The sequence below is a fragment of the Calypte anna genome, chromosome 3 (assembly GCF_003957555.1).
Source record: "Calypte anna isolate BGI_N300 chromosome 3, bCalAnn1_v1.p, whole genome shotgun sequence".
NCBI classification, from domain to species: domain Eukaryota; kingdom Metazoa; phylum Chordata; class Aves; order Apodiformes; family Trochilidae; genus Calypte; species Calypte anna.
Genome location: NC_044246.1, coordinates 70,442,326 through 70,467,458, shown reverse-complemented (window position 1 = coordinate 70,467,458; position 25,133 = coordinate 70,442,326). Strand labels below are relative to the sequence as shown.

The 25,133-nt window shown below is 42.6% G+C and overlaps 1 protein-coding gene across 4 annotated transcripts in view; it reads right to left on the bottom strand.

Annotated features, from left to right (window-relative positions):
• SESN1 (sestrin 1) overlaps window positions 1–25,133 on the bottom strand; it is an 82,279-nt gene that overhangs the window by 8,278 nt on the left and 48,868 nt on the right. The window contains exons 1-3 of one of the 4 annotated variants that reach the window (XM_030448745.1): window positions 9,631–9,719; window positions 1,203–1,268; window positions 96–296 (exon numbers count right to left, since the gene is read on the bottom strand). In XM_030448745.1, coding sequence (XP_030304605.1) covers window positions 96–266 — 171 coding nt within the window. In that variant the 5' untranslated portion in view covers window positions 267–296; window positions 1,203–1,268; window positions 9,631–9,719. Of the gene's footprint in view, window positions 1–95; window positions 297–779; window positions 924–1,202; window positions 1,269–9,307; window positions 9,401–9,630; window positions 9,720–25,133 lie in introns of those variants that run through there. The other 3 variants (XM_030448743.1, XM_008504029.2, XM_030448744.1) reach the window with 3 other exon arrangements.

Below are 25,133 nucleotides of genomic sequence, written 5' to 3'. Positions count from 1 at the left end.
CAATTAGAAACTGCAAGACACAGTAACAACTCCTATTAAACAAGACCAGAGATTGTTGCCCAAATGGCTGTCCCTGCTTTCTGTTCCAGGCATACCATGATCCCGATGTAGTGCCGGTAATGAAGCGGGAGAGGACCATCCATTTGCAGTAGATAATGCTGGGTTTTTAGAAAGCTTTCAAGGTACTGTGGGTGGAAAACCATCACCAAGGTAACGTTGTCCAGTCGGCCCAGGGTAGCAAAAGACTCTGCAAACAGTGTGTGCATCGTGGAGCCTTCGTTTCCCACTTGAATCGTCTGATCGAACACAAAAGAGCAATTGGCAATATTGTTGAAGTACCACCCAGAAAACAGCAAATAAACCCATTGCCACAGCACCCAGAGGCCCCAGTGAAAGGAATGCTATGATAAATCTATTAATGGCATTAAATCACATAAGGCAAGGCACATAAAATCCCTCTAATACCTCTCATTTAGGAGATCACAAATGGTTCTACAGCAAAAGGAGATTTTTTGGCTTTACACTGTCTCTTGTACTGAGTTCTCATTTTCAGCTATCTCACCTTTACTTTCTTGAATGCTTCAAACTGTTAAAATAAACAATGATCAAAAAAAGTCTAATAGAATAGTAAATTTTACTAAGGAAAAAAGAAGGAAAGATGTAAACAGCTAGCAGAGGACAAGAGAGAGAAACACAAGGAAACTGAAATTTAAGGCTCTAAAATTCCTAGAAAGCCGAATGCATATTACTAGCTTCTCATCTGCTCCAAATTCTCTTACCAGATGATCAGAAGAGAAGCCCCAGAAATGCTCAGCCACAGCTCTCTGAAGCTTCTCAGATTATTCAGAATGGCAGAGGCAGCTCAGTAAAAAGTAACCCCAGACCTGGGGGGCAGATGCCTCGTGGACCAGTAGGAAATTACATCCGAATGTTCACAAGGCAACAGACACAGAGAAAAGTATTGAGTTTCTCCTGTGCTAGATAGCAGTACAGGAGGTGTCATAAGTATCCCAAAGCTCCCCAGGGCTCTCACTGCTTCTGTACACTAGAACTGTGGCCAAAGTCTCACCAGGACTGAATGTGATCACGACTGAAAATGTTTTGCAGTTCAGCAGCTGTCCTGAAACCAAATGTGTACTACTACTAAAAGGGTGTTCCTTAAAAGCATAAAGTTCACTGTGTACTTGAAAACACCACCACACCTCCTTCTCGGGGATGAATCTGCTTGGTCCGTGTCCCAGTGGTCTAGGAATTCTTATTCCAAGTTCCTAGAAAAGAAAATTACAACGTCTCAGCATTTAGTTATAAACAGCTCTCTAGCTGTAGTTGCAAGAAGGAAAGGAATTCTCCATTCAAAGCTGGGCTTGTTTGGGTACTCATGGTGCTCTTACACTAGCAGGTTTACAAGCACTACTTGTACAAATGCAAATATTTTTTTTATATGTGCTTTATAATTAGCCGTGCTTGTTTACAGTGTACTGCCCCACTCCAGCAGTAAAAAACTTGAACAACAAAGGCCCTGCCAACCGAAGAAAACACACAGAAATTTGCATGCACACACACAGACACTCTATCAACCTGGTTCACAGAAAAATTCTGCATAAAGCATATTTTGGCAGAGTGTCCAGGACAAGGAGTTCAGTACATTGGCGGCTGCTGTGTGGGTTGTTGCTGCTGATACAAAAACCAGACTGATGTCTGTGTCTGTGTCTGCATCCGCAGAACGCCAGCACATAACACTCTGTGCATCTGTCAGGAAATGAAACAGCTGTAACCCTAATCAGATTTCTTTCTCCCAACCTCAAAGAGCTCTTAAACTGCTGAAAGTACCTGATCTACATTTGCATCTGCTTTCTTTTCAAGACAGGATAAATAGCTATTCCCCTTGGGAGGGAGGGCAGGCATTTTGCTCCATCAGAGCAGCAGCAGCCACATCCTTGCGCACTCTTCCGTGGAAATGTTGACCTGCAGGTAGGTGGGAGGCTGAATATTCCCCTCCAGCAGTTCACTCCTTGTCCTCTCCCTCAGCTGGATGAAGCTTTCTGCCAGGCCTATGGCACCCCAGGCCCTTTATTGCAGGCAAGGAGCACATTGCATAAAAGTCTTGGGCACGTTTGTGTCTCGCCTGTTAAAGTATTCCCTTGGGAAGGGTGGGAGCCTTGGGTTCAAGGGCAGCTTCTACTCTTGGAAACCCTCAGTGAAGGCACAGAAGGGTTCACAGGACATGCACCAAGGCAGGACACAACCTCACCTGGCATTTCCACCCTGCCCTCCTCCCCATGGCTATAGATCACAGAATCACAGAATCCTAGGTTGGGAAGGGACCTCGAAAGATCATCTAGTCCAACCCCCCCTGCCAGAGCAGAGGCCACCTAGAGTACATCACATAGGAACGTGTCCAGACGGGTTTTGAATGTCTCCAGTGAAGGAGACTCCACAACCTCCCTGGGCAGCCTGTTCCAGGGCTCTGTCACCCTTACAGTAAAAAATTTTTTTCGAATATTCAACTTGAACCTCCTGTGCTCCAATTTACACCCATTACCCCTTGTCCTATCACGGTCACTACCTGAGAAGAGCCTAACTCCATCTCCTTGACACTCACCCCTTACATATTTGAAAACATTGATGAGGTCACCCCTCAGTCTCCTTTTCTCCCAAACTAAAGAGACCCAGCTCCTCAGCCTTTCCTCATAAGGGAGATGTTCACTCCCTTAATCATCTAGTAGCTCTGCACTGGACTCTTTCAAGCACTTCCCTGTCCTTCTTGAGCTGAGGGGCCAGAACTGGACACAATACTCCAGGTGCGGCTCACAATTGCAGAAATGAGGGGGAGGAGAACCTCTCCCCTTGACCTACTACCACACCCTTTCTAATGCGCAACCCAGGATGCCATTGGCCTTCTTGGGCCACAAGGGCACATTGCTGTGCTCATGGTCATCTTCTTGTCAACTCAGGACTCCAAGGTCTTTTCACCTACACTGCTCCCCAAGCCAGGTCAGCCCCCAACCTATACTGGGACGGTTCTGGTTTGTTCTTCCCATATGCAAACTCTACACTTCCCTGTTGAATTTTCATCAATGTTCTCCCTGCCCAATCTCTCCCAGCCTGTCCTAGTCTCTCTGAAATGGCAGCAAGCCCTCTGGTGTGTCAGCCACTCCTCCCCAGCTTTGTGTCATCAGCAACACTTGCTGAGGGTAATTCTATAACCACTGCATCCAAGTCATGTGATGAAGAATTAAACAACACCGGTCCCCAGCACCGACCTCTTACCTGAGGGGAACTTCCTACTTAGTCAGTCAGTTGAGGAGCAGCAAAATCACTGCACACCAGCTCTCCTGACAGGATACTCCCAACCAGCAGCACTGCCTTGCCCAGTGAAACGGTGGGAGCCTGCCAAACCCAACAGGGGCAGCAGATGCACGGTGCTCTTAGAGATGGGGAGAGACCAGGGATTACAGCTGGGGATGAGCTGAGTGCTAAACACTAGATAGGATACATAAACTAATGGTCTGGACTCTTTATCTCTTTCCTCTCCTCTTGATCATCTTTTAGAACATTCTATGTTCCTGATTACACCAACACGATCCATGTTTTTGACTGGTTTTAGATAATAAAGTACAGGTGTTGAACCAGTTCATGCTACAACAGAGCAGGGCGACACCTCAGCTGTTTTGGTCCTCAAGAGCAACGCACCCCCTAAGAGCTGCCTGTCAATGCAGTTTTAAAAACTGCTGTATTTTCCCCACATAGATTAAGGCTGTTACACACTGTTTGCACGAGTTCATTGTACGAGAAGCAAATTTTTAAATTAATCAGTTACCTTTCCCTGAACTTCCCCTAAGATTAAAAAACAGCTTCAGAGAGAGTGAAACAACCAGCACAGGTCTAAGTCAGAACTTCCAAAGCCATCACGCTCTGACTGTCTCCCTAAATCCTAAATCAGATGCCTTCATTTCTCAAGTCTTATTTGATACAGTGAGATCAAAGGCAGCTCTCACTTCTAGTTTTTCACATTTTCCCTTGGACAGTGATGTTAGTGATTGCTCACATTTCTCTGCTGAGTGTCTCTATAGTCACAGATAAATTCTGACTCTCAGCCAGGTCTCTAGCAATATACTTGTAGGATCGAATTTGGATCTAAAAAACACCCCTCTCCTCAAAGCTCTAGCACAGCTTCTCATGTCACCTATAGCTACACTAGCAAATTAGAGAAACTCCTACATCCAAATGACAGCCAAAAAAAAAAAAAAAAAAAAAAGTTTGTACACATCATTTAGCTCAGCAGAGATGTCTGTAGATGAACTGCCAGCTCAAGCATTCCAAGAGAAATACCTTTAAGTTTAATTTTTTAACAACTTTGTTCAGTCCTTCCCCTTCCCTGAACAGTTGCGCAGGAAGAAAAACCCACAAGATTTAAAGAACTTGAAATCAGCAGGGCTGCCTAACATATTTTGCTTCACAAACTAAACTACATCATTAACAACACACATTCCTTATTTTTTTTTTCAAAGCGTGCAAAGGGCAAACTACACTTGATTGCACTGATAAACTATGATTATACTGCATATACAATGTTACATGACTTCAGTAACCAAACTCTCTCAGCAAAGTGACTTAGGGGATTTTTTGGGATTAAGTTGCTTTTTTTCCCACTCAGGACAGAAAGCATCCCCCTGAAATCATGGCACCAAGCTCTTTACACTTGAGAAGCCTGGGGTTCAAGCCTGGGTTCAAGCCTGGGTTCTGACAGAGACATTGCAAAAGATTTGTAGAGATCAACTTCAGTTTCCCATCTGCAAAATGGGGTAAGTTTCTTTCTTTCAGAGGGTCCTGAAAACAGAAGTCATGATAGTTGTATAAATTGTGATACATCAGAAATCTTCTGAAAATTGTCACTCTTCAGTTTACAAGATATGGCAGACCTTTTAAAAACTTGTCTTCCACTCTTTTCAGAAGCAGTATTTCATCTAGTTTTCCCAGTACTCAAGAAATAGCAGGCATCCTGGGGTGCTCCCACTATCCCAGCATTTTCACTGCACAGACAACAGAGCAGCAAGTCTCAGAACAATCCTAGACTATCTTCTCTTTGTTTTGAACTTACTTCTATGCTCCATGAGGCCCTTCACTAAGCCTCCATCCTCAAAGTACATTCAAGAAGCACCACTCTCCAGCTTTCCTTGTCAAAGGTAAGACCTGCACCGTGACCAGCCACACCACCACACCTCCATACCTCTCCCTGCACCTTCCTCTTAAAGAAGCACCCTGCTGGAGCACTGACAGGCACTCAGCCAAGCAGCCACAGCTAGGACAAGCAGGAGTTGCAAGCAATCCATATTTATTTTGCTAATTACGAAAGTATGAACGACTCTTGATGTGGATTTCTGGACCATTGGGCTGCACCCAAAGTGACCTACCAGTGCCTACTTCCTTTCCTTTCTGGTGGGAAGTTTCTTCCCTCCTTTTTGTCACCTTGCCACACCACTTCCATTCGTGTAGAAACTCTGCAGCTGAAGACAGCTCCAAGCTCAGCAAAAAGCCAACCACAACTGAGGCTTATGTGCAAATAAATATAATAATAAATAAATAATAATAATATAATAATAATAATTAATAATGCATCAGAGGTACTCCATCTTCAAAGCCAAGAGCATAAAACTCAGATGGCTGCAAAGCTGAGCACCAAGGGTAGAACAGATTTCACCTTCAAAACCCAGAAGTCCCAGCCAAGGGAAGGAGGGGATCTTGCCAGCTGGCCACCCACTCCACTGCTCACATACCTTGACAGAGGAGCAAGACTTCAGCCACACAAATGCCATCTCACTCTGCTGGCAGAGACTATCTCAGAAATCACAGAAAAACCTCCTCTTTCCCTTTACCTAATGTAACTTGTATTCCTGCACAGCTACTAGAATTATTTCCACGGGAACTATGCTCACCAGATACCTTCCATTTCTGAATCTACACCTCCCTCATCACTGCCATATCTGAGCATCTCATCTCATGTATTTTATTCATGCAACATTCCTGTGAGGCAGGCCAAGTGTATTACCTCTCAGTTAGAAAAAGACCCTGAGAAGCAGAAAAGCTACATCTCCAAGAGAGGCTTCTACAGAAGAATGGCAGATCTCTCAAGAGATCTCTCAAGTCATGGGCTAATGTCCTAAATATCAGACTGTGTGCCTTTTCAGAGAATTCTTACCCAGGAAATATGTTTTATGCAAATTTAAACTAAGAAACAGCTCTTCAGAACTGACTCTACTTATGGCTTTTCTTTATATGAACACTCTGTCAATGAAACCCACTGTTAGGTAACTTTTAAAAGAACAGGAACAGCATTCCTATAAAATTAAGTGAAAGCTTGGAGATTGAAAAACTGAACTGCAAATCCTTACAAGTTTTTTAAAAATACTTAAGTGTAACATGCTCTCTAATAATAGAACATCGCCTCCTTTGGTACGGAACCGCTTCATAATACAAGTGAAGAAAACAAAATGTCACTTCTAAAATGGACACCCAATACCAGTTTTCCCACCTAGAAACACTGAAGCAGAGTTCAGTTACAAACTGAGATGTAGAGGCTCTAGAACAGGAACAGATCCCTACCCTTGGCCACAGCTCTTGCTCCATGGTGCATCTATAAAATGCTTTTTTCCAATCCCTGTTCCTCCCCCCACTATTGGCTCCTGGCATCTAGAGCTCTGTCTCTTATCACAAAACCCCTCCCAAGACTCAATTATAGCTTTGTCAGATGAGTATGGGGACTGTCACCAAACAACAAATTTTCAGTCATTCAGGATTCATGAGCTGAGTACTAGATAGGAACCACAATCTTCAGACTGCTTCCTCGGTGTTAACACCGTGAGTCATTTTGCACCTCTCAAGTACAGTCAGTACCAATGTCAAATATTCTGCCTTCCAGAAAGACTTACTTGCATATTTATTTGGCCTCGTCTGAATGGCAAAAAGAATATTTTATCATAGACAAGCCACTGGCAAAGTGAAAATGCAGCTATTATTTTTTGTATAAATCACATGTGGATTAACACCTTCATCTGAATCATCTGTGTCACAATTAAGAACTAAACTACTGCTAGATTCAAACAAAATTATATGAAAATCACACACCATAATGCAATATAAAACAATATAAAGGCAGGAACTGAAGAAGAGAAATGAGTTTGAGGTGACCCTTTTTTGGAGGTAATGTTTTCCTAGACAAGCAGTGATCGTTTTACACAATCTAAGTGCATTCCTACCCAACCTTAGGGTGATGATGTGGGCTAAAAACTCTACCAACACCATCTCGTAGCAGAATTAAACAAAATTATGCCAGTGCTAAAATTCAGTTCAGTATGCAGAGTCACAGAATCACCTTGGCTGGAAAAGTTCTTCAAGATCATTGAGTCCAACTGTATACTATAGAATACATTTGAAGCTGACACTAAATTTGGCTGACATACCCATTTAGAGCTTTATATGTTTATAGGACCAAATACCCCAAAGCATCTATGGGTCCAAGAAGCTGGGACTGTATTTCCAAAGTAGATTCTGGCACTTACCAGTCTAAGAGGCTTCCTGCTGCTGTTTTACTTACTGTGTCTGGTTCCTACTTCCCCTTTAAAGGTCACAGACAGCAAAACGTCACTGGTGATGACACTTGATGGGCTACAACTTTGGAGTTTCCTTGTTTAGGATCTTAACCACAGTGATTGGCAGAACTGGCCTCACAGGAAAGGTTATCACCAAGCTGATATATACTCAGCTTAAAATCCATATTTTAGTTCTGCTAAATGTGGTAGCTACCGTAGTTTCCCTATCAGATGGCATAGCTTTTGGAAATGAAGGTATTAAGAAACAAAGAGTAGTGATTAAATATGATTCTCTTCCTACAAGCACTGGAAAACCCAAACATCCCACTAATCCTACATCTTTTCTAAGCATGGTGCTATGTCAAACTGACGGGTTTTCCTATTTTATTAATTTACCTCATCCAGAAGTAGCTGCAATCGTTGTGGGTTTCTCAAACAAACCACCACACACTTAAAATGACAGAAAAATTATCCCCAAAATGCTCGTGCACTCTAAATTTTTGGCCCGGTTCCATTTCCTGGGCATCTCAGACTGTCACTCAGCTGAAGCACTAGACATGTCTGCACTTGCATAGATGTAAAGAACTGAGAACAAGCACTCCCCCTCTGCTGCAAAGCACTTTGTTACACAGACCTACCACTCTCCACTGGAATCAGAGCACAGCAAGTGTTGAACTGTTTCTATTTCACATAGAATACATTATTCTTACATGAATTTAAATCCTTAAATTATTTCCATTTAAATACCAGTCTCAAAGACCTTTGAAATACCAGATTTTAAAAGCTTCCTTAACTAGAGTTTATGATTCAAGACAGAAATCAAGGCAAGCAAGGGGGTGCCCAAGATCACACACCCTGTTCTCAACAGCAGGAATAAAAGCAAAGCCCAGACTTTTCAGTCTCAAGCTCTCACACCTCTTTTCTGGTCACCTTCTAGGGCCAAGCAGCAAGGGCAGGTCCAACTGGAGTAGTCTCAAGGCAACCAAGTGCTACCTCTTCTTCCTCAGCAGTGATAGCTCTTCCTCAAGTGGTTTTGTGACACAACAGCCAAGAGATTACAACCCAATTTACTTTTGATATGAGCTCACTGAAACCAAGAGTCTGAATTTCAGTGGTTAATGCTTAGCTTTCCTATGTGCCAGTTCTACAACGGGTATGACAAAACAAAAAGTATGAAAGGGCAAAGGATTCGGGAGGAAAGTCTGCCATTTCCACGCTATAAACACTGATTAAATGCCAATAAATAAGTGCGTGGCACAGGAGAAAACAAGTTTTAGCATGAGAGTTAGGGTTTGCATTATATAGGATTATGTCAAAGCACAGCAATTTCTATCCAAGCAGTATTAAATCTCTATGCCCCAGAATAACACAAAATACTTTCTTTGACAACCTGCAGCTTTTTGCGGGTTTAATAATTTTCTTTAAGAGAAAAGCTCAAACGTGGTGACACTAAGAAACTTACAAAAGAAGAGATCCCAAGTAGCATTTGGATTCTGGTTCAAAATAAAGCTATTGACTTTACATTTGTTTACAACTAGAGCAAACCCTCCCCTGCCAGAAACACTCGACCAAGCCTCACAGTTTCAAAAGGATAATCCAAGTCTGTGCAAGAACGGAATAAACACCGGGCAAACCCAAAGTAGAAACTAGCTGGATGAGCCTAAAATCCCAGCAGAGAGACCCAACCACCAGACCCACAAGCACCACACAGCCCTGACCGGACCAGGCGGCAACGGGGAGGATGAGGACAACATCTGCATTGTCACTGTAGGCAGGAGCTGGATATCCCGTAGGAGGGAGCTGTAAAGGACCTGCAGATCCCCCCAAAGTGACCCTCCAGGAGCTCTGGACGACATCGTTACGGGTGAAGCGAGGAGCCTACAGGGAAGCCCCGCTCCTGCATCCCCTGTCCCTCAGCTGAGCTGCCGGGGGGGCTGCCCGCGTCCCCATCCCATCGCCCCACACAGGGATTCCTCCTGGAGAGGGTCAGCCCCGCGGTACAAATCCCCACCTCCCCATCCCCAAGCCCCTCGCTGGGTACCTGCTGCCGGGGGCCCGGCCTCGCCAACCTCACTCCAGCGCTGAGGGCCGGGCGCTCTCCTCTACCCTCCCACCCTTCTCCCTCCTCTTCCTCCTCCTCCTCTCCCTCCTCCCGGGGGCGGGGCGGCGGGCAGGGCTATGCCCCGACGGGGCGGAGCGGAGCAGCAGATCGGGTTTTCAGCGGCTGATCGTCGGGGCTCCCCCGGTTGCTCCGTCTCCCCGGTGCCTGGAAGCCTCCTGGGACGCCAGCAAATGCCCCCGACGAGGGGAGGCGAAGTAGCGGCCGCTGCAGTGGGGGAAGACCCGGCCCTGGGGGCAGTGTCCCCGCAGAGCCCCGGGGAATCCAACCCATCCCGGTCCAGGCTCCGGCTCCGGCCCCGGCCCCGGCCCGGTTGGAGAGCACGGCAGCGGTGCAAGCCCCATCTCCCCGACTGAGCCTCGGTCTCATCTGCTCCTCTCTTTGGAGAAGCTCTTTGGACACGACTTCCCCTCTGTCCCCCCTCCCACTAAGCAAGAGTTTCTACCTCCTCTTTCAGCAGCGAAGTTAATTACGGCTTTTAAAGGGAGAACTCGCAGGAGGTTAATATTTTGCAGATATTTGTGTGAATAAGTATGCTGCTGCAGAATTTTTGGCCTTCTGCCTATTCCCAAGATCGTAACAGTCCTGGGCAAACATATGTTTTGCAATCACATCAGCAAAACACTCAGCCTTTGTTTTCAGCAGGCTGCACTCCTCTGGCCGACCCCCCCTGGGTTGTAAACTCTGCCAGATGCCTTCCATCTCCCACCTCTCTCGGTTTGTGATTTTATGGCATCAATTATATCAAAAGAAACAAGTCCCTGAGCTGCCCCACATAAAGGATTTTTTTTTTTATGTTTTTGTTTTGTTTTCCAAAGCAATCTGAGATTTATAAAGCTAAATTCTGTTAGATGGTTTTACCTCAAATATTTTGATTTAAAATAAAATATCACTGGCCCCCCAAGAGAAGAACTTCTATTGCAGTTTTGATGGGAGGAGGCCAAGACAGAAACCCTGAGCATACTCATTTGAAGGAGGAAGGCTTCTGCCTACAATTCAGGCCTCCTGGTTTTGAGTTGCACCAAACTATCTTAACAACCAAGTAGGGAAATTCCATGACACTGAACTTCACACTTCTGCTAAATGTGAAACCAAGTGCTGAAAAACTGTTCACAGACTATTCCTCTTCTGTGTGTACAAATCTTGCAGCAAAATGCAGAAAACACAGAAGACAGTAACATGGCAGTAGGAGACAAGGCAGAAGTTCTGCACATTCTAATGCTAAAGCTTTAAAAACTTCCTTTCCACCTTTGAAATATCAGCTCCTCTCTGGGCCATGCAATTAACTCTGGAGAGTGAAGGGATACTCTTTTTAAAAATTTATTATTCTAAAGACTTAGCAGTCACTAGGTTAAATTACCTGGAGATGCCCAGGTATGGCAGCTCCTTACCTGGGGCCTTGGCTTTAAGCTGGTAAATTTCTCCAGAAGAAACGAGGTGTGGTTCATACCTACTTGCACTTCAATAAAATACTCAACAGAAGCATAGAAAAAGAAGAAGAATGCAACACTGCCAAGAAGTGTATTTTGTGAGCTAATTAAATAAACTAATGAAGAACACTGATTAATTCCCACTGGCTACTTCCTTCAGGCAAAAATGTAACAAAAAAGAGAAGGAATGGGCTCCGAAAAGCTTGTACTCAGAAAAACTGATGGAAAAGAAAATAATTACCTGAAAAGCTGAAATGCAAGAAGATGCCTCACCATAAGAAGTATTCCTAGATGTCAGATGAAAAATAACAAACTCACTGAAGGGTGTAAACACCCTTGAAAGAAAAGAGGAGGAAAAAATAAAAAAAAAGTAAAAAGAAAAAACCCCACAGCACTCCTCAGTTTTGTGATTTGGGGTTTTTTTTTGAAGTTTTTTTGGTGTTTTTGTGTTTAGTTAGGTTGGTTTTGGGGTTTTTTTTTTGGGGTGGGTGGTGGTGGGGGTTGTTTATTTGCTTTGGTTTTTGTTGTGTTCCCCTCACACACACACACCCATTGTGGTTGGTTGCCCTGCCTGGATATTTGTGAGAAAGCCTGTTTATGTTAACACTTGTTCATATACAAAAAACCTTGGCCAATACAGATTTTTCTCTGAAATCATCCAAGGGAAAAATTATCTCTCCTGGAACAGCCAACTCAAGAGCAGGAAGTAGGAAATGCTGCCATTTTCTTTGCTTTCAGCATCAGGACAGATGAAGGCAGTGTCAGCATGTCAGAAAAAGCACGTATAAAGGGGAAGAGGAAGCTGCACAGCCATAGCAAACAAATAATAATGGTCTTAAAAGCTCTCCTATGTGGCCTGAGTACACAAGCTCTGCTCAGGCCCCAAGTATGTCTCTGCCTGAGCAGAATTATCATCACCCCAATCTGCCACAAGTGCTTTTCTCCAGCCCTCACGCAAGTATTTCCTAAGTGCAACTCCTCCAAATCAAAGAACTTGAGAAACAGAGCAACATGCTCATCTATAAATCACTGAGCAATTGTAGACTTGAGGTTATTTCCATTTTGGGGGCTAGTAAGACAAGTTACACAGACAGTTTCATGACTGAATATGGTTTGACACCAGCACAAAGCTCATCTGGATACTAATGAGCACAGAGCCCAGTGCAGGCAGGGGACATGAGGACAGATCTATGGTGCAGTTTGCATCAATTGAGAGTTCCCCTGGGGAAACATAGCAGTGTGTTTGACCACCTATCAGTGCAAGTAAACAGAGACTGAGTGAAATGCTCCAAAGGGAAAAAACCAGCAAAAACTGTTTAATGTGAAAATATTGCTAGATACCAAGTTTCCTTTCATCCAGAAAGGTTGTATGATGGATACCCGTGAAGTCACCTAAAGCAAACACCACCCAAAGCATGGAAACATACTCTTTCATAGCAAACACTTCCATAAAAGCTGCTTGCATAAAAGGGTGGCATATAACATCAGTCCTCTCCAGGTTAAGTCATCAGAAAGGAAACTTTTCTACGTTGCCAAAGTTAAAGAAATGTCCTAGTAAACCCAACCACTTACAATGTGAAAAGTCTGATCCTGCAAACACCTAAGTCTGCACTTAGCTGCTATAACTTGGAAAAGTGCTATTTCAACCCAATAGGGCAACTTTCTGGAGTCAAGTTCAGCACCAAGAGAGGACTCCGAAGAACTGGCAAAACAAGATCTGAAATTCTTTCTACAGAAAAGCTATCCAAGCAGGAGCACTCAAGATACTTGTTAGTGCAATGCCTAGGACATCGAATTAATGTCTCAGAGGATCATTAGACAACTCCTTCCCAGGAACATTTACAAGTAAAACCAGATAATTCTTCAAGACTGTGAGCTACTGGGTTTGTGCTAGTTCTTAAGACTGGATCTCCCTCTCTTGTGGTTTCATAAGGTAGCACCAGCTGTGGCAAGACATGGCAAACTCAGCAGAATAGATGCAAATACCAGTATACACATCCAAGTGCCTTTGAACCCCCCTGGGATGGCAAATAGCCACAGATGCTCCGTGTGTCCCACCTGCAGTGGTTCCTGCACTAACCTGGGCACCACCACCCCCCAGGCAGGCCAGGGCACTATCTTAATTTCTGCTGCAAAACACAGTACAGTCAAAGTAAGCAATTAGAGGACTATTTTGGGTAAGGGAGCAGGGGTTGATGTTAGTTGTGTTTCTTTTTTGTTTTGTTTTTTTTAAAAAAAAAACACCAAACCTCGTTTTAGCTCATTTTGGCTGATGGAGGCTAGGCATTACTGAAAATGGCCAGATCTCAGAGGATGTAACTCCTCATGAAGAAGTTGCAATAAAAGCATGAGGGACAGAATCTCTTCAACCTGAACAGCTCCAGCTGCTTCCCCTAATCTGGTACCTTAATAAAGTCAATAGGTGTTTCAGCAGCCCCACACTGACTGCTCTGAACATTTCCCTGAGGATGCCTCTCGTTCCTCACTGTCCACAGCCACTACCCTTTTCATAACAAATTTCAAATGTATCTCCTAATCTCTTCTATTCCTTTATTATACACTGTTATTTCTAAAATACCAAAAAACTTTATCATGATAGTACTATGGGAGGCACAGCAATCGAACCATCCATTAAGTTGATGAAAGAATTTAAATTGAAGAACACATCATCCTAGCATGAGGGTCAAGAAAATATGATCAGTATTTCAGAGTATTCTGCTTGATTTAACCTTAACTATCTGACTTGTCAGCCTTCAAATAACTCAGTCTATTATTAGAATTAGTACATAATTCTAGAGGAAGACAAACAGTATTCTTTGTACAGTCTAAATTCTTGCTGTATGTGTAAAACATGATCAGCTCTCAGGAATGGCATTGTACCTGATACCTTTATAATAATAACAAAACCAAGTTGTTTAGGAGAACAGAGAAACAATTTGCCGTACCAGGAAATAAGTTTAGACCAACATCTAAAAGTTTTTCTTTTGCAGCCTGTAGGCTTACAAGGCTGGCTAAGGCTAAACATTTTACAGAATTCAGAAATTATACTTATTGTCAGTTCTTCAAACCTTACCCATCTTTGACATGCTATTTTTCTACTTCTAGCTTCCTCTTACATGCTGCTCGCTTAATGGCCACATCTTCAGCTTTAATGAGAAAGTGGTGTGCAAGTAACCAAGGGGGTTTGTGAGTAATAATTCTGTAATAACAAATCAGGTCATTCCTGGCCAACTGTGTCCTCACCAAAAGACCCAGGATCTTTTCTCTCAGAGATGCAAGAGGCTGTGAGACTCAGTTGCTATACCAGTTGACCAACTTTAACTCACCAAGGCTTTATCTGTTCCCTGAACTATTTGGTTTGTCACTCAGGACACTTATTCCCCCAGAACTGTAATTCTTCTGCTAATTTCTACCTTTAAGCTTTCTATAACTTGATCCTACCTCCAAACCACATGTTTTCTCTCCCCGAAGTCTGTCCAAATTTAACATTCCCTTCTGCAGTTATTAGACAGAAGTACAAAGTTTAATTTAGGGAGCTAAAGTAAGTTGAGATCTTCAGATTATTCTTGCTTTTGCAAGGACACAAAACCAGACACTCGGTTTCTAAGACAACTAAGATAGGCAGATTTAAGATGCATATCTAAGGCCTAGTAGATCGAAAGAATGTCTTACCAGATTATTCTTCCCATTTTTATGAGGGTACACAGTTCCTCTTAGGCTGATAAACAGCAGCTGAACAACAGAAGTTGTTTGCTTGGCTCGCTGTGAACATCCAGTGTCAGAGAAGTGAGTTATTCTGATGCTGTTCTGAGGTGGCTCCAGGTTCACTCACTACTCTAGAACACTATGGTTAACAACACCCCTGGTTAACAGTCCTCCCACAATGAAAGTCCACATTAACCTGTTTAAAAGTGACCCTGGTAACTGACAGGTAACTTCTGATCTTTTGGTGGCTACAGGTTGTATGGAAAGGGGATCACCTGTCCAGCTGCACATTGATACTTTGGGCAATGGAATATCTGCAGGCTGCCAGCCACTCTCTCAGTGCTAAATAAACATTAAGGTTAAAAACCCCCTAGCTTAACCTTAACAAAAGACTGTATTTGGAGCTCAGTCAAGAAAAATAAAATTTAAGATAGCTCATAGCTGTCTAAGACTGGTTTGGCCTAAGGAGGTCTCTCCTCTTCCCTTCAGTTAGCAAACTGCCAGGGCACACCAACACCCAAGACATTTTACACAGCTCCTTGGAGCTGGGATCCATTTCACTATCTTTTTCTCAGGCCCCCTCTCCCCAAGATGAATATTGAAAAGAGACAAATATCCTTTTCACAGCTGAGAGAAAATTCACCCTAGGGAACTTGCTGTAACTCCAAGTCCCCACAACTGATTTGGTTAAGAGCAAGGAGACAGTGCAAGCACCCTCCTTGCTGTGCTACCTGGAATGCTGTCTGACCCTGCTTCACCACTATCTAAAGATGCTGTTGGAAGGCCTGTCCTACACAGATGGACCTTGCCTTATCACTCTGGGCAACCAAACCTTTGCAAACTGCAAACAAAACCTTTTACACAGTGCAGGTGTATGCCTTCAAAGCAAGGGAAGGCCGGCTGAATCACCTCGGTTTAAGGCCACAGTTTTTTAAACTGTGTTTGACCTCTGGAGAGGAGAAAAAGCAATGAAATGCAGCTTATTAATAGCTTCTGATGGAAATCGGGCACGATGGCAAGAACATGGGGAAGAAATGCCTGTAGGAGCACTGGAGTATTACACCTGGCTTACTAGGACAGGGTGATACCGTGAGGAGTGACCCAGAGCTGCATTGCTGTGGGGTTGCAGTGAGAATGCAGAAAACGCTCTGCAAGCATCCAGTGAAGAAGCTGCAACTAAAACCTTCATGTTCTGCTATCTACAGACATGCAACCCAGAAGCTCTTCTATTCCCCAGAAGCTTTATGTCATCTTTACCCTTAGAGCCTCCTGTGTATTTCTAGAAAATTGCTTGAAACTCAGGCCCGAGGCTCAGGCCTGATGATTTTGCAGGTACCACAAACAAAACACTTATTTCAGCAAAGCCTTGAGGAAAGAACAAACCAGCAATTTATAAGATGCTTTGTTAGGCTTGAGTTAACAGTCTCACATATATCCACACTACAGCCAAAACCTAAATGATTTTTTTTTCCTTTTATCTTTGAAAAAAAATGCAATGTTTTCCCCACAAAAAGACAATTAACAAGAATAGATTGCTATAACAAATGTCATGTCACTTAATGCACTTCAAGAAGACTCTCAGCTGTTTTTCTAGAGCTTGATTGTTAGAATGAGAAAAAAATCAAGTGAAATAGTACTAAATGAATGTGGGAAGTACCACTAGGGGGTCAGGAACCCTTATATCAATAACTGCAGTTAGGGGAGGGGGACTGTTTAGTGGCATTCTTCTTATATGTGCCACTTGCTCAGAGTGCCTCAGAGGGGGAGACAGAAAAAAGCCAAAACCAACCAGCCAAACACAAACAACAAAAACCCCCACCCTACAAACAAAAACCAACCAACCAACCAAAAAAAACCACTCCAAAAATCAGATATTTTATTTCCAGTTTTTACAGTCTAGCTGTGACCAAAATATTATTTATCTGAGTTTGTGAGTTTTGGAAAAACAAAGGTTTGTTTGTTTGTTTGTTTGTTTTATTAGGGAAAAAAACAGGTATCTATAAAGATGTATTCCCCTTGCATTTTCTGTAACAATCTGTCTTTTTTGTAAGGTTGCAAGTTCCTTGAGTCTGAATCTGCCTCCAAGTGTGTTTAATATATGGAGCCAAGTACAATAATATTATGGGATTTGTCAGCTCCTTTAGAACGTTATCTTGGCAAAAAAAAGTACAAAACTAAGTAGCATTATCCTAGAAGAGCAATTGACATCACTGATTTAGTGTTAGCAGTTAAGAAAATAGATCATCATCTGGTTACTATTCAAAATCTGATTGTTGGAAGCTAGGATCTAATACCAGCTCTGCATTTTTCATATCAAATCTGTTTCTTTTACTTTTAGAGTAAAATATTAACCCATGAAGACCTCTGCTTAAGGAGAATAATGAAAACAAAAAACAGATTAATCACATATTTCTTACCATTTTTGCCAGTTATTACTGGTGCTTTGTTTCAATTCAGACAGCACTGCATTCTTCATTCTTCCCTATTTGAGATAATGATGTGGCTAAGTCATTTTGACCCAAATCAGTTTCTTGGCCTTTGCTTTCTAATCAGAAGAACTGAAAAAAAGCACTACTTCCCAGCTGATACAATTCCAGAAAGATCTAGTCCGTCTCCTACTCAGTAATCAGGACCATTCCCTCCAGAGGCTCCTTCTGTTTTGGCACCTGAATTAATATGCCACTTCTTTTTCTTACTGTAAGTTAAAAGGCCACTGACACCTGCCCTGGGGCCACCCTGCCCTGTGAACAGCAAGAGCACTGATGAGCTGCAATGCCACTGCCAACACGTGCTTCAAGGACATGGTACACGTGTCCCTGTTCAACACTGCACAGCCTCTGCAATATTTCCAAATCCTGGGTTTCTCCAGAGAGAGCCTCCCTCAAGGCCCCTGGGACAAGGTGGCTTGCCACCAAGCTGCTGGCAGGACCATCTCCTTACCTTGCTACCTCCACCGCCACCTCGGTGCTTTTCCAGAGGACACGGAGGTCTTGGGTCCCTGCAGGATGGATGTAAAATCAAAGGGAAATTTCTGCAGCTGAGCTATTTGGGATCTCAAGAAAACAACACATTTTTTCTGGGCTTTGCAATGCTGCTTTCTGCAGTGATATCATCCAAGCAGTGGAACTGTTAATACCTTGTCTCGCCTACCTTCTTTCAAATGCGTATTTGCTAGGGGGACTAAGTCAAAAAAGGCTTGAAACCAATTCTAGCACTTTCTGTTCAAATATTGTGAAGTGTCTATTTAGGCTTTTTTAAAAAAGTTAACCACAATATTGGAACTTAGCCTTAAACCCACTGTTTGTTAACAACCATAATTTTAAATCAACCACTTGCTATTGTGAGAGAGGAAAGGCCACCTACCACTGTTGGACCACACTGACTGCTTACCATACAGTATTTTAAGCATGTGATACTTCAGGAAAGGCCAGGGCTGTATGTGCAGCCCCCACCAGATTCAAACATGCAGAAACCAGACACAAAATACAAACAACAGAGGTGCTGCAGCAGACACAATCAGATTTCCACAGCAGAATCAATATTGTGCAACCCAGCTACCATTAAAGCCTGATTTACAGTGGTTTTCAAATTTTAAATAAATGAACAAAATATAAGTAAATAAAAATGCACACGCACCACACTAAATACACACAAAATTTACAAATATGGTATTACAAGAGGCATAGTGTCTTCAAATAAGAGTTTTGGTGTTAATAGTTGATATTTGAGCTTAAATATCTGTTACAGGAGACTAAACTATAGCATGCGAACACCTCACTTTGGCAGTAAAGATACAAATCTATACCTGTTTCTCTGTTTCTCATCAGTGTGACAATTTCCCTCCAACTGCTCATCAGGGATTCTAAGTCAGCATAACAATACAGCAAATGAAACACTGAGCACAACCAGACAAGGCTTTCAGTATTGATCACAATGCAACAATGAACACCAAAACCTGTTAACTATCAGGAAAAAGCTCGGGTTCATTTGCTGACATGCCAGTGTTACTAACAACAACAGTGAGAAAGATTTCACTTAATCAGACTGTGTCATCTTCCTGAGAAGTCCTCTTCTTGAGACTACCACAGAAACAATTCATTCTATTATTTTTGTAAATGTAAAGATAATTCTTATAAGAGTAACAGATTATTTATAACTTAATGTGAAAGGTGACCTGAAACAAATGTACATGTACCATCATGCTCTTCAGAAGCTGGTAGAGCTGAGATGGATCCAAGTTTGGGTTGTGGCCAACAAGGGTCAGAGACCAACTCCTGGACCTTTAGCAAATAAGGAATTACTTGGCAAAGCACAGGTCTGGAGTTGTCAAGGATCGCTGCACAATGGTTAAAACAAGCAAGAGTGGGACAAGTCCAGCATAAATAATTTTGGTGAGCTGTGGCTCACAGAAAAAAAACAGAGCCAGGATCTGCAATAGGATTTGAACCAGTGAAGACTGGCAGGGAAGAATTCAGGTGCTGGGCTAGAGACAGAGAGAGAACTCTTGGGGATCAGCTGTCTAGATTTAAACTTAGGCCTGGTGGGAGTCATTTTGCAAGGTGTTTGCATGCCATCCAGGTAAAGTTTGGAGCTTGCACTAACGAGGATCCTGAATGCAGGTTCAGCTGTGGCAAATGAGAGTGGTCCCTGCTCAGAGAGAGATTCTCTGCTCTGTGAGAATAAAGAAAACCCTGCATCCCTGAATTTCTACGGCAGCATCATCAATATTCTTTCTTTCATGTGCAAGGACCACATTTTCTGCAGGAAATTTGTTCACAGGTTTATGGAAGATTAATGCAGCATTATACACCCAGACAGGCACTTTTAAAATAGCTGTCTTGCATTAATTCTTTTGTTGCAATACAATCAAGACATTGTACAGGGAGGGAATGTTTTATACCAGGGCCACTGGAGACTTCAGGTTGTTTCTGGCAGCACATTACCCTGGCTGAGGGAAATGGTCTTGTACAAACAATCAAAATTCATCATCTGACCACGCCTAAGCTGACCTGAACAGGAAAGAAAGATAACCTCCATATAAACTCGTTCAGTAAATATGTTAGGAGTGGAGGACTTTGCCCTGTTTCACATCATATAGCAACTGGATAAATTCTCCTAACAGCTCTGAACCTTTCTTAAGCGTAGCTGCTCTGAGGGGCAGAGGAAAGATGAAAAAAGTAGCTAGAGGCAAGCTGGGGAGCTGGGTTGCAGGCAGGGACTCAATAAAATAAATCATTGGATAAGCACCCCACGTTTCTGGATGGGAATGTGGGCACATCCCGGGTGGCCAGCACACCTGATGTTAGCTCAACAAATTCTGAAAATATTGAAAACATAAAAAGTAACTGCAGTGCATCCAGAACACGTTTTGCTCACTGGGCACGTGCCTGCTTTGCACGGATAATAGGCCAGAGCGTGCCCCAAACACATCAGAGTCCTGGGTGTATGCACACAGCTGTCATTTTATAGAGAATATGTAACCCGCTATGAGAAGCCCCAAATGAACAAAATCCCTTTTTTCCCTGTTCTCTACAATCCTCCAGGAGGGGAGAGGAGGACATGGCAGGGGTGGAAGGGACAGGAATGTGTGTGGGTAATGACAGAGCTGTTTATGGGGTCCTAAAAACAGACTAACTCTCTGTATGGGTACTTAAAGATGAAAAAACCAAACCAACACAACTGCCTGCTCTGTCTCATAACAAGAGAGATATTCACATAAAACAAAGCATACATTTTGATTTTTGGCTCAGCATTCTTGTCTTGAATTGTTGCTCTACATACCAACAAATGATCCTTTGTTTTAAGAAAGCCTTACTGGCCACAAGTTTCCCAAGAGAGGGACACAACATCCTCAAGCATGACATGGCTGCCTGGTAATAAACAACCAGCATGTATAGGATAGATGGCACAAATCCTTGGCTGAGCATAGAGAAACCACAAAAATACTTTCTCTTGGGGTTGAGAAGACATCTGGACACAAGAATGAGAGAAAGGTACTGGCTGCAGTTATCCTACAACCCTGCCATGCTGCCTTGTGTGCCAGCTTGTTGACATTTATGTGCCTGTTAAAAAAGAGAGAACAACCACAAACAAGTCACTATGTATAAACTTCTTCTAGAAGTACAGCACTAAGGAGCATTTGACACAGAGTTTCCCAAGCCAGTCTTAAAGCAATCAGCTTCACACAGAGAGTAACTGGCTAACAATTCTCGGTCAACAGTAGCTTAATTCCAAACACCTAGAGCATGGGAAGAGTTGCAGACTGTTTAAAAGTCACCAATATCATGAAGTAGAAGCAGAACTCTGAACCTGTCAAATAAATGGCTTTTCCATTCCTTTTTGGAACAAACTGTCTTGATGGAAGTTGTCTATTTTAAAGTAATTGAATTTTACATTTGAGTATCCTACTAAATTCTTAATTCAGCTATGGATGGTTCAAACTGGTGTTTAAGAGGCCTTGAATGTGAATCATAGAATGTCAGGTTGGAAGAGGCCTCAAGGATTATCTAGTCCAACCCTTTAAATATTGTTGTTTATTTAATATGTCTCAACATCCTGTTGAGCACAGACTTAAAACTTTCCAACGTGGGGGAAAATCCACCACATCCCCTGGGAGACCATTCCGACATCTGACTGTCCTCATAGTGAAAAATTTTCCTCTTGTGTTCAAATGGAATCTCCCCAGGAGCAACTTACGCCCATTGCCTCTTCTCTTGACCATGTGGCTCCTTGTAAAAAGGGAGTCTCCATCTTCTTTGTAGACTTCCTTTAAGTACTGGAATAGTGTAATAAGGTCTCCCCTAAGCCTTCTCTTCTCAAGGATGAACAAACCCAGTCTTCTCAGCCTCTCCTCATATGGCTCCTGTCCTCTGATCATCCTCATGGCTCTTTTCTGGAGCATCTCCAGCTTTTTGTACAGCAGGGACTAAAACTAGATGCAATACTTCAGTCTGACAAATGCTGAGCAGAGCAGGATGATGACTTCTTTGTCTCTGCTGGTGATGCCTTTGTTGACTTAACCCAGCACCCATTTAATTTAAATAAAATAGAGGAATATAAAAAACTGGGGAGCTTTTTGTGAAGCTTGTTGACATAACAGAGTAACAACACTCTACATTACAGCTTTCATACAGTAAATAAAACCTCTAAAAGCACATTTATTTCATATTTTCTTTGTCAACTAGCGAAGTATCAACTAAATGTTAGTGGCATTTATCTTGCTATTTTGGCCACCATCAGATTTGAAGGAATACAGCTGCATCTATTTCTCCCACATTTTATACAAGCCCTTCCCTAAATATGTTTTCCTCCTCTCCTCTCACAAAACTTCCACGAACTGCTGGAGAAGCTACGCAACTGCATTTGACACTCATGTGAACTTCCTGATCAGACCACTTACAACCTTTATCCCGTGTTTCCAGTTGTCTCAGGGGGGCAAAGGGACTGGGCAGCTGCTCAGAGAGTTTGTAACTAAGAGTAAATTGTGAAAGGAACATGAAGGGAACCGGAGTCAACAAATAAGATATGAAGATTTAAGCAAACTGCCCACAGAAACAGCACATGTATTTAGTCTGGCAACAAGCTATAACATTACAGAAGTGTATTGTGTACATCACCCTGGAAAGCTTAAAGCTCCTGCAGAGGAAAGGTGCTTAATCTCCATGGCTTCCTGCTTACAAACAACAGTTTACATCGAGCTGAGGATCCCATCTTAGATGCTCTTAAACCAACTAGAAAACTTACTAAAGCAGTGTTGCAGTTATGGGAAAAGTGGGTGGACAAAGACCTTAGAAGAAAACTTCCAAGGTTCTCACTTAACTTGTGACACTTCTAAGAATCAGTTCATCCGTTCCATACTGTGAAATTGTTTTCCAGCTTTTTACTCTGCCCAATATTTTTTCAAAGCAACTAGTACAGCCAAACACTGATAGCAGACTTGGAAGAGTGCACAACTGAAAGACATTTTAGCAAAACCCTGGGTTCATGACCTGTTTTATGGAATGGAAATCTGTTTAAATCTGAATCAAACATAGATACCGAAACTCTGGGCACTTAGATGATAACAGCCTATGTGTTTATCTCTTAATACACGTGCACCAGTAAGGCTTCTACACCAAGGGTAGGAAGCAGCTTCAGCAAACAGTCACAAAATTTAGATCACAAAAGCCTGAAGAAGACAGCTAAGACAGCTAGAAGAGATGAGAATCTTAATAAGAGCTGGGCTTTAAGATTCAGATCAGAGCACCCTGATCGCCGTTCAGCCACAAGCTGACTTCACTCTTTTCAGCCTGTGTTTTTTTTCCACCTTCCCCACCATTACTTCTCTACTTAACTTTACAGAATCAGAAAGTACTGCAGAACAACTCTGATTTTCCTTTCCTTACTACCTTTTCTTGATTGCTTACTGTTATACTGGTTGGGCTGTATTTAACTGAATTCTACACCTGCTTGCCTGCCTGCAGGCACAAGTGATTACTCAGTGATGCTGTGTGCAGGAGAACAGGGGGTGTTCTCCCTTCAGAGCACATGCTGGCTCCAGTAAGCGGACATGTGCCACTATGTGCCACATACTGGTCACCTGGTGAATACAAAACCAGGACATACAGGCAGAAACCAGGGTAATATTTTTCTACTGTTTTATTGTTTTCAGTGTCTCTTGACCACATTGCTTTCCAAATTAGGATAGCTCAGCTCTTCCATAACACAAGGTCTAGAACTCAAAAAGGGGTTAGAGTGGTGTTCTAAAGATTCAGGACAATACCTCACAAGCAAAGCAAGCCCCCTATATTCCTCTGAACATTCACCTGTAAAGACTTTCTTTTTAGGTATGCAAGAGTCTGATTTCTGCTGTGCTACAGGTTGCTGCTATTTCTAAAAGACCTTTACCCATGCAAGATCAAATTATTACTCTACTGATGGCTCATTATCAAAGCCACTTGCAGACTGAGATTGTCTGAACTGCCCCAGGAAACACAAAGTCTGGCAGAATTTGGGTTTGAGCTTGTAATAACCTGAAATCGCTCAAGTTCACCAAATGCAGGCTGAGTTTCAGCTAGTCTCACACCACAACTTCAGCCTTGGAAGAACTCCAAAGGCAGAGGTTGAAAACTCTCCCTGTACATCATATACACATTAAAGTAGAAGAACACAAGATGTACTCCTACTCAGTGCCTGACAGCTGGATCCACTGAGGCATTTCCTGGAAATAAAGGATGGCAAACCAGAGGCTTAGGTGAGGAGAGTAAGAAAAGAGCATTTGGGACCAAGGACTCCTGGGGAAAAGCATCCCTCTACTTGTCTGCTTAGGGACAGACTAGTCCCTTAGTATATAGACTGACCCAGAAAAGCAATTTCACAAATGGCAGTGTAGATCAGCAATCCGTGTAAACCACACCTCAGACTTCTAGCCTGAGCAGTATCTGGAGAGTTGACTTTAGTGTGGGATTCAAATTCATTGAAGTTTCAAACAGTGAAAGTTCAAGATAGAGCAGGCACTTCATGGAAAACATGGGTTTACCCAAGTCTGCAAGCAAACTAAATTATAACAAAACAAACTGCAACTAAACCCTTCCCAATATTCTTAGAGCTTCACTGTATAACCTCTGCAGATGTATTCAATAGAATTGAATTCCTAGAACTGAACTTTCAAGTTCTGTTATTAAGCAGAGCTGTTAGCAAACAGAAACACACAGTTCGATGGGAGCTAAAAAAAAAAAATTCAGCCTTATCTATTCCTTCCACTGCAGCTACTGGATTTGTTTTCTCTCTTTGGACAAACACTCACCCAAGCTTGGGACAATTCCAGCTGGTTATGTCAAGGGTTCCTACAGCAGCCATAACACACAAAAACTAGTCTTCAGTGTAACTCTATGGATTTTATTACAATTTCCTCCTAAAATCAGCAGCATCATTTACAGACATATGTTACTGAATATATAGCATCTGACAAAAACCAGATGCTATCCGGGTCCTGCATTGTATACAAATACAATGTAATCACATATACAAAGAGCATCTAATGATCACCTAATATATTTTAAATATATATAATTTATATTATATATAAATATAACATAAATAGGCTGCCTTATCATAGGTGGTGAGGGGAGCTCTGTGTTAGTGCTATTTAATGCTTGTACAGTGCTTTTTGAGCTATATTGCCCCCTCAATCCCCCTTCTCTTTTAAAGCTGCATACTAAAAATCATAATATACCATCCTCATCAGTTGCATCTAGCAGATACCAGAGAGACAGATACTTTGAGAGATTAGGCTTTTCCCCTCTTTTATGT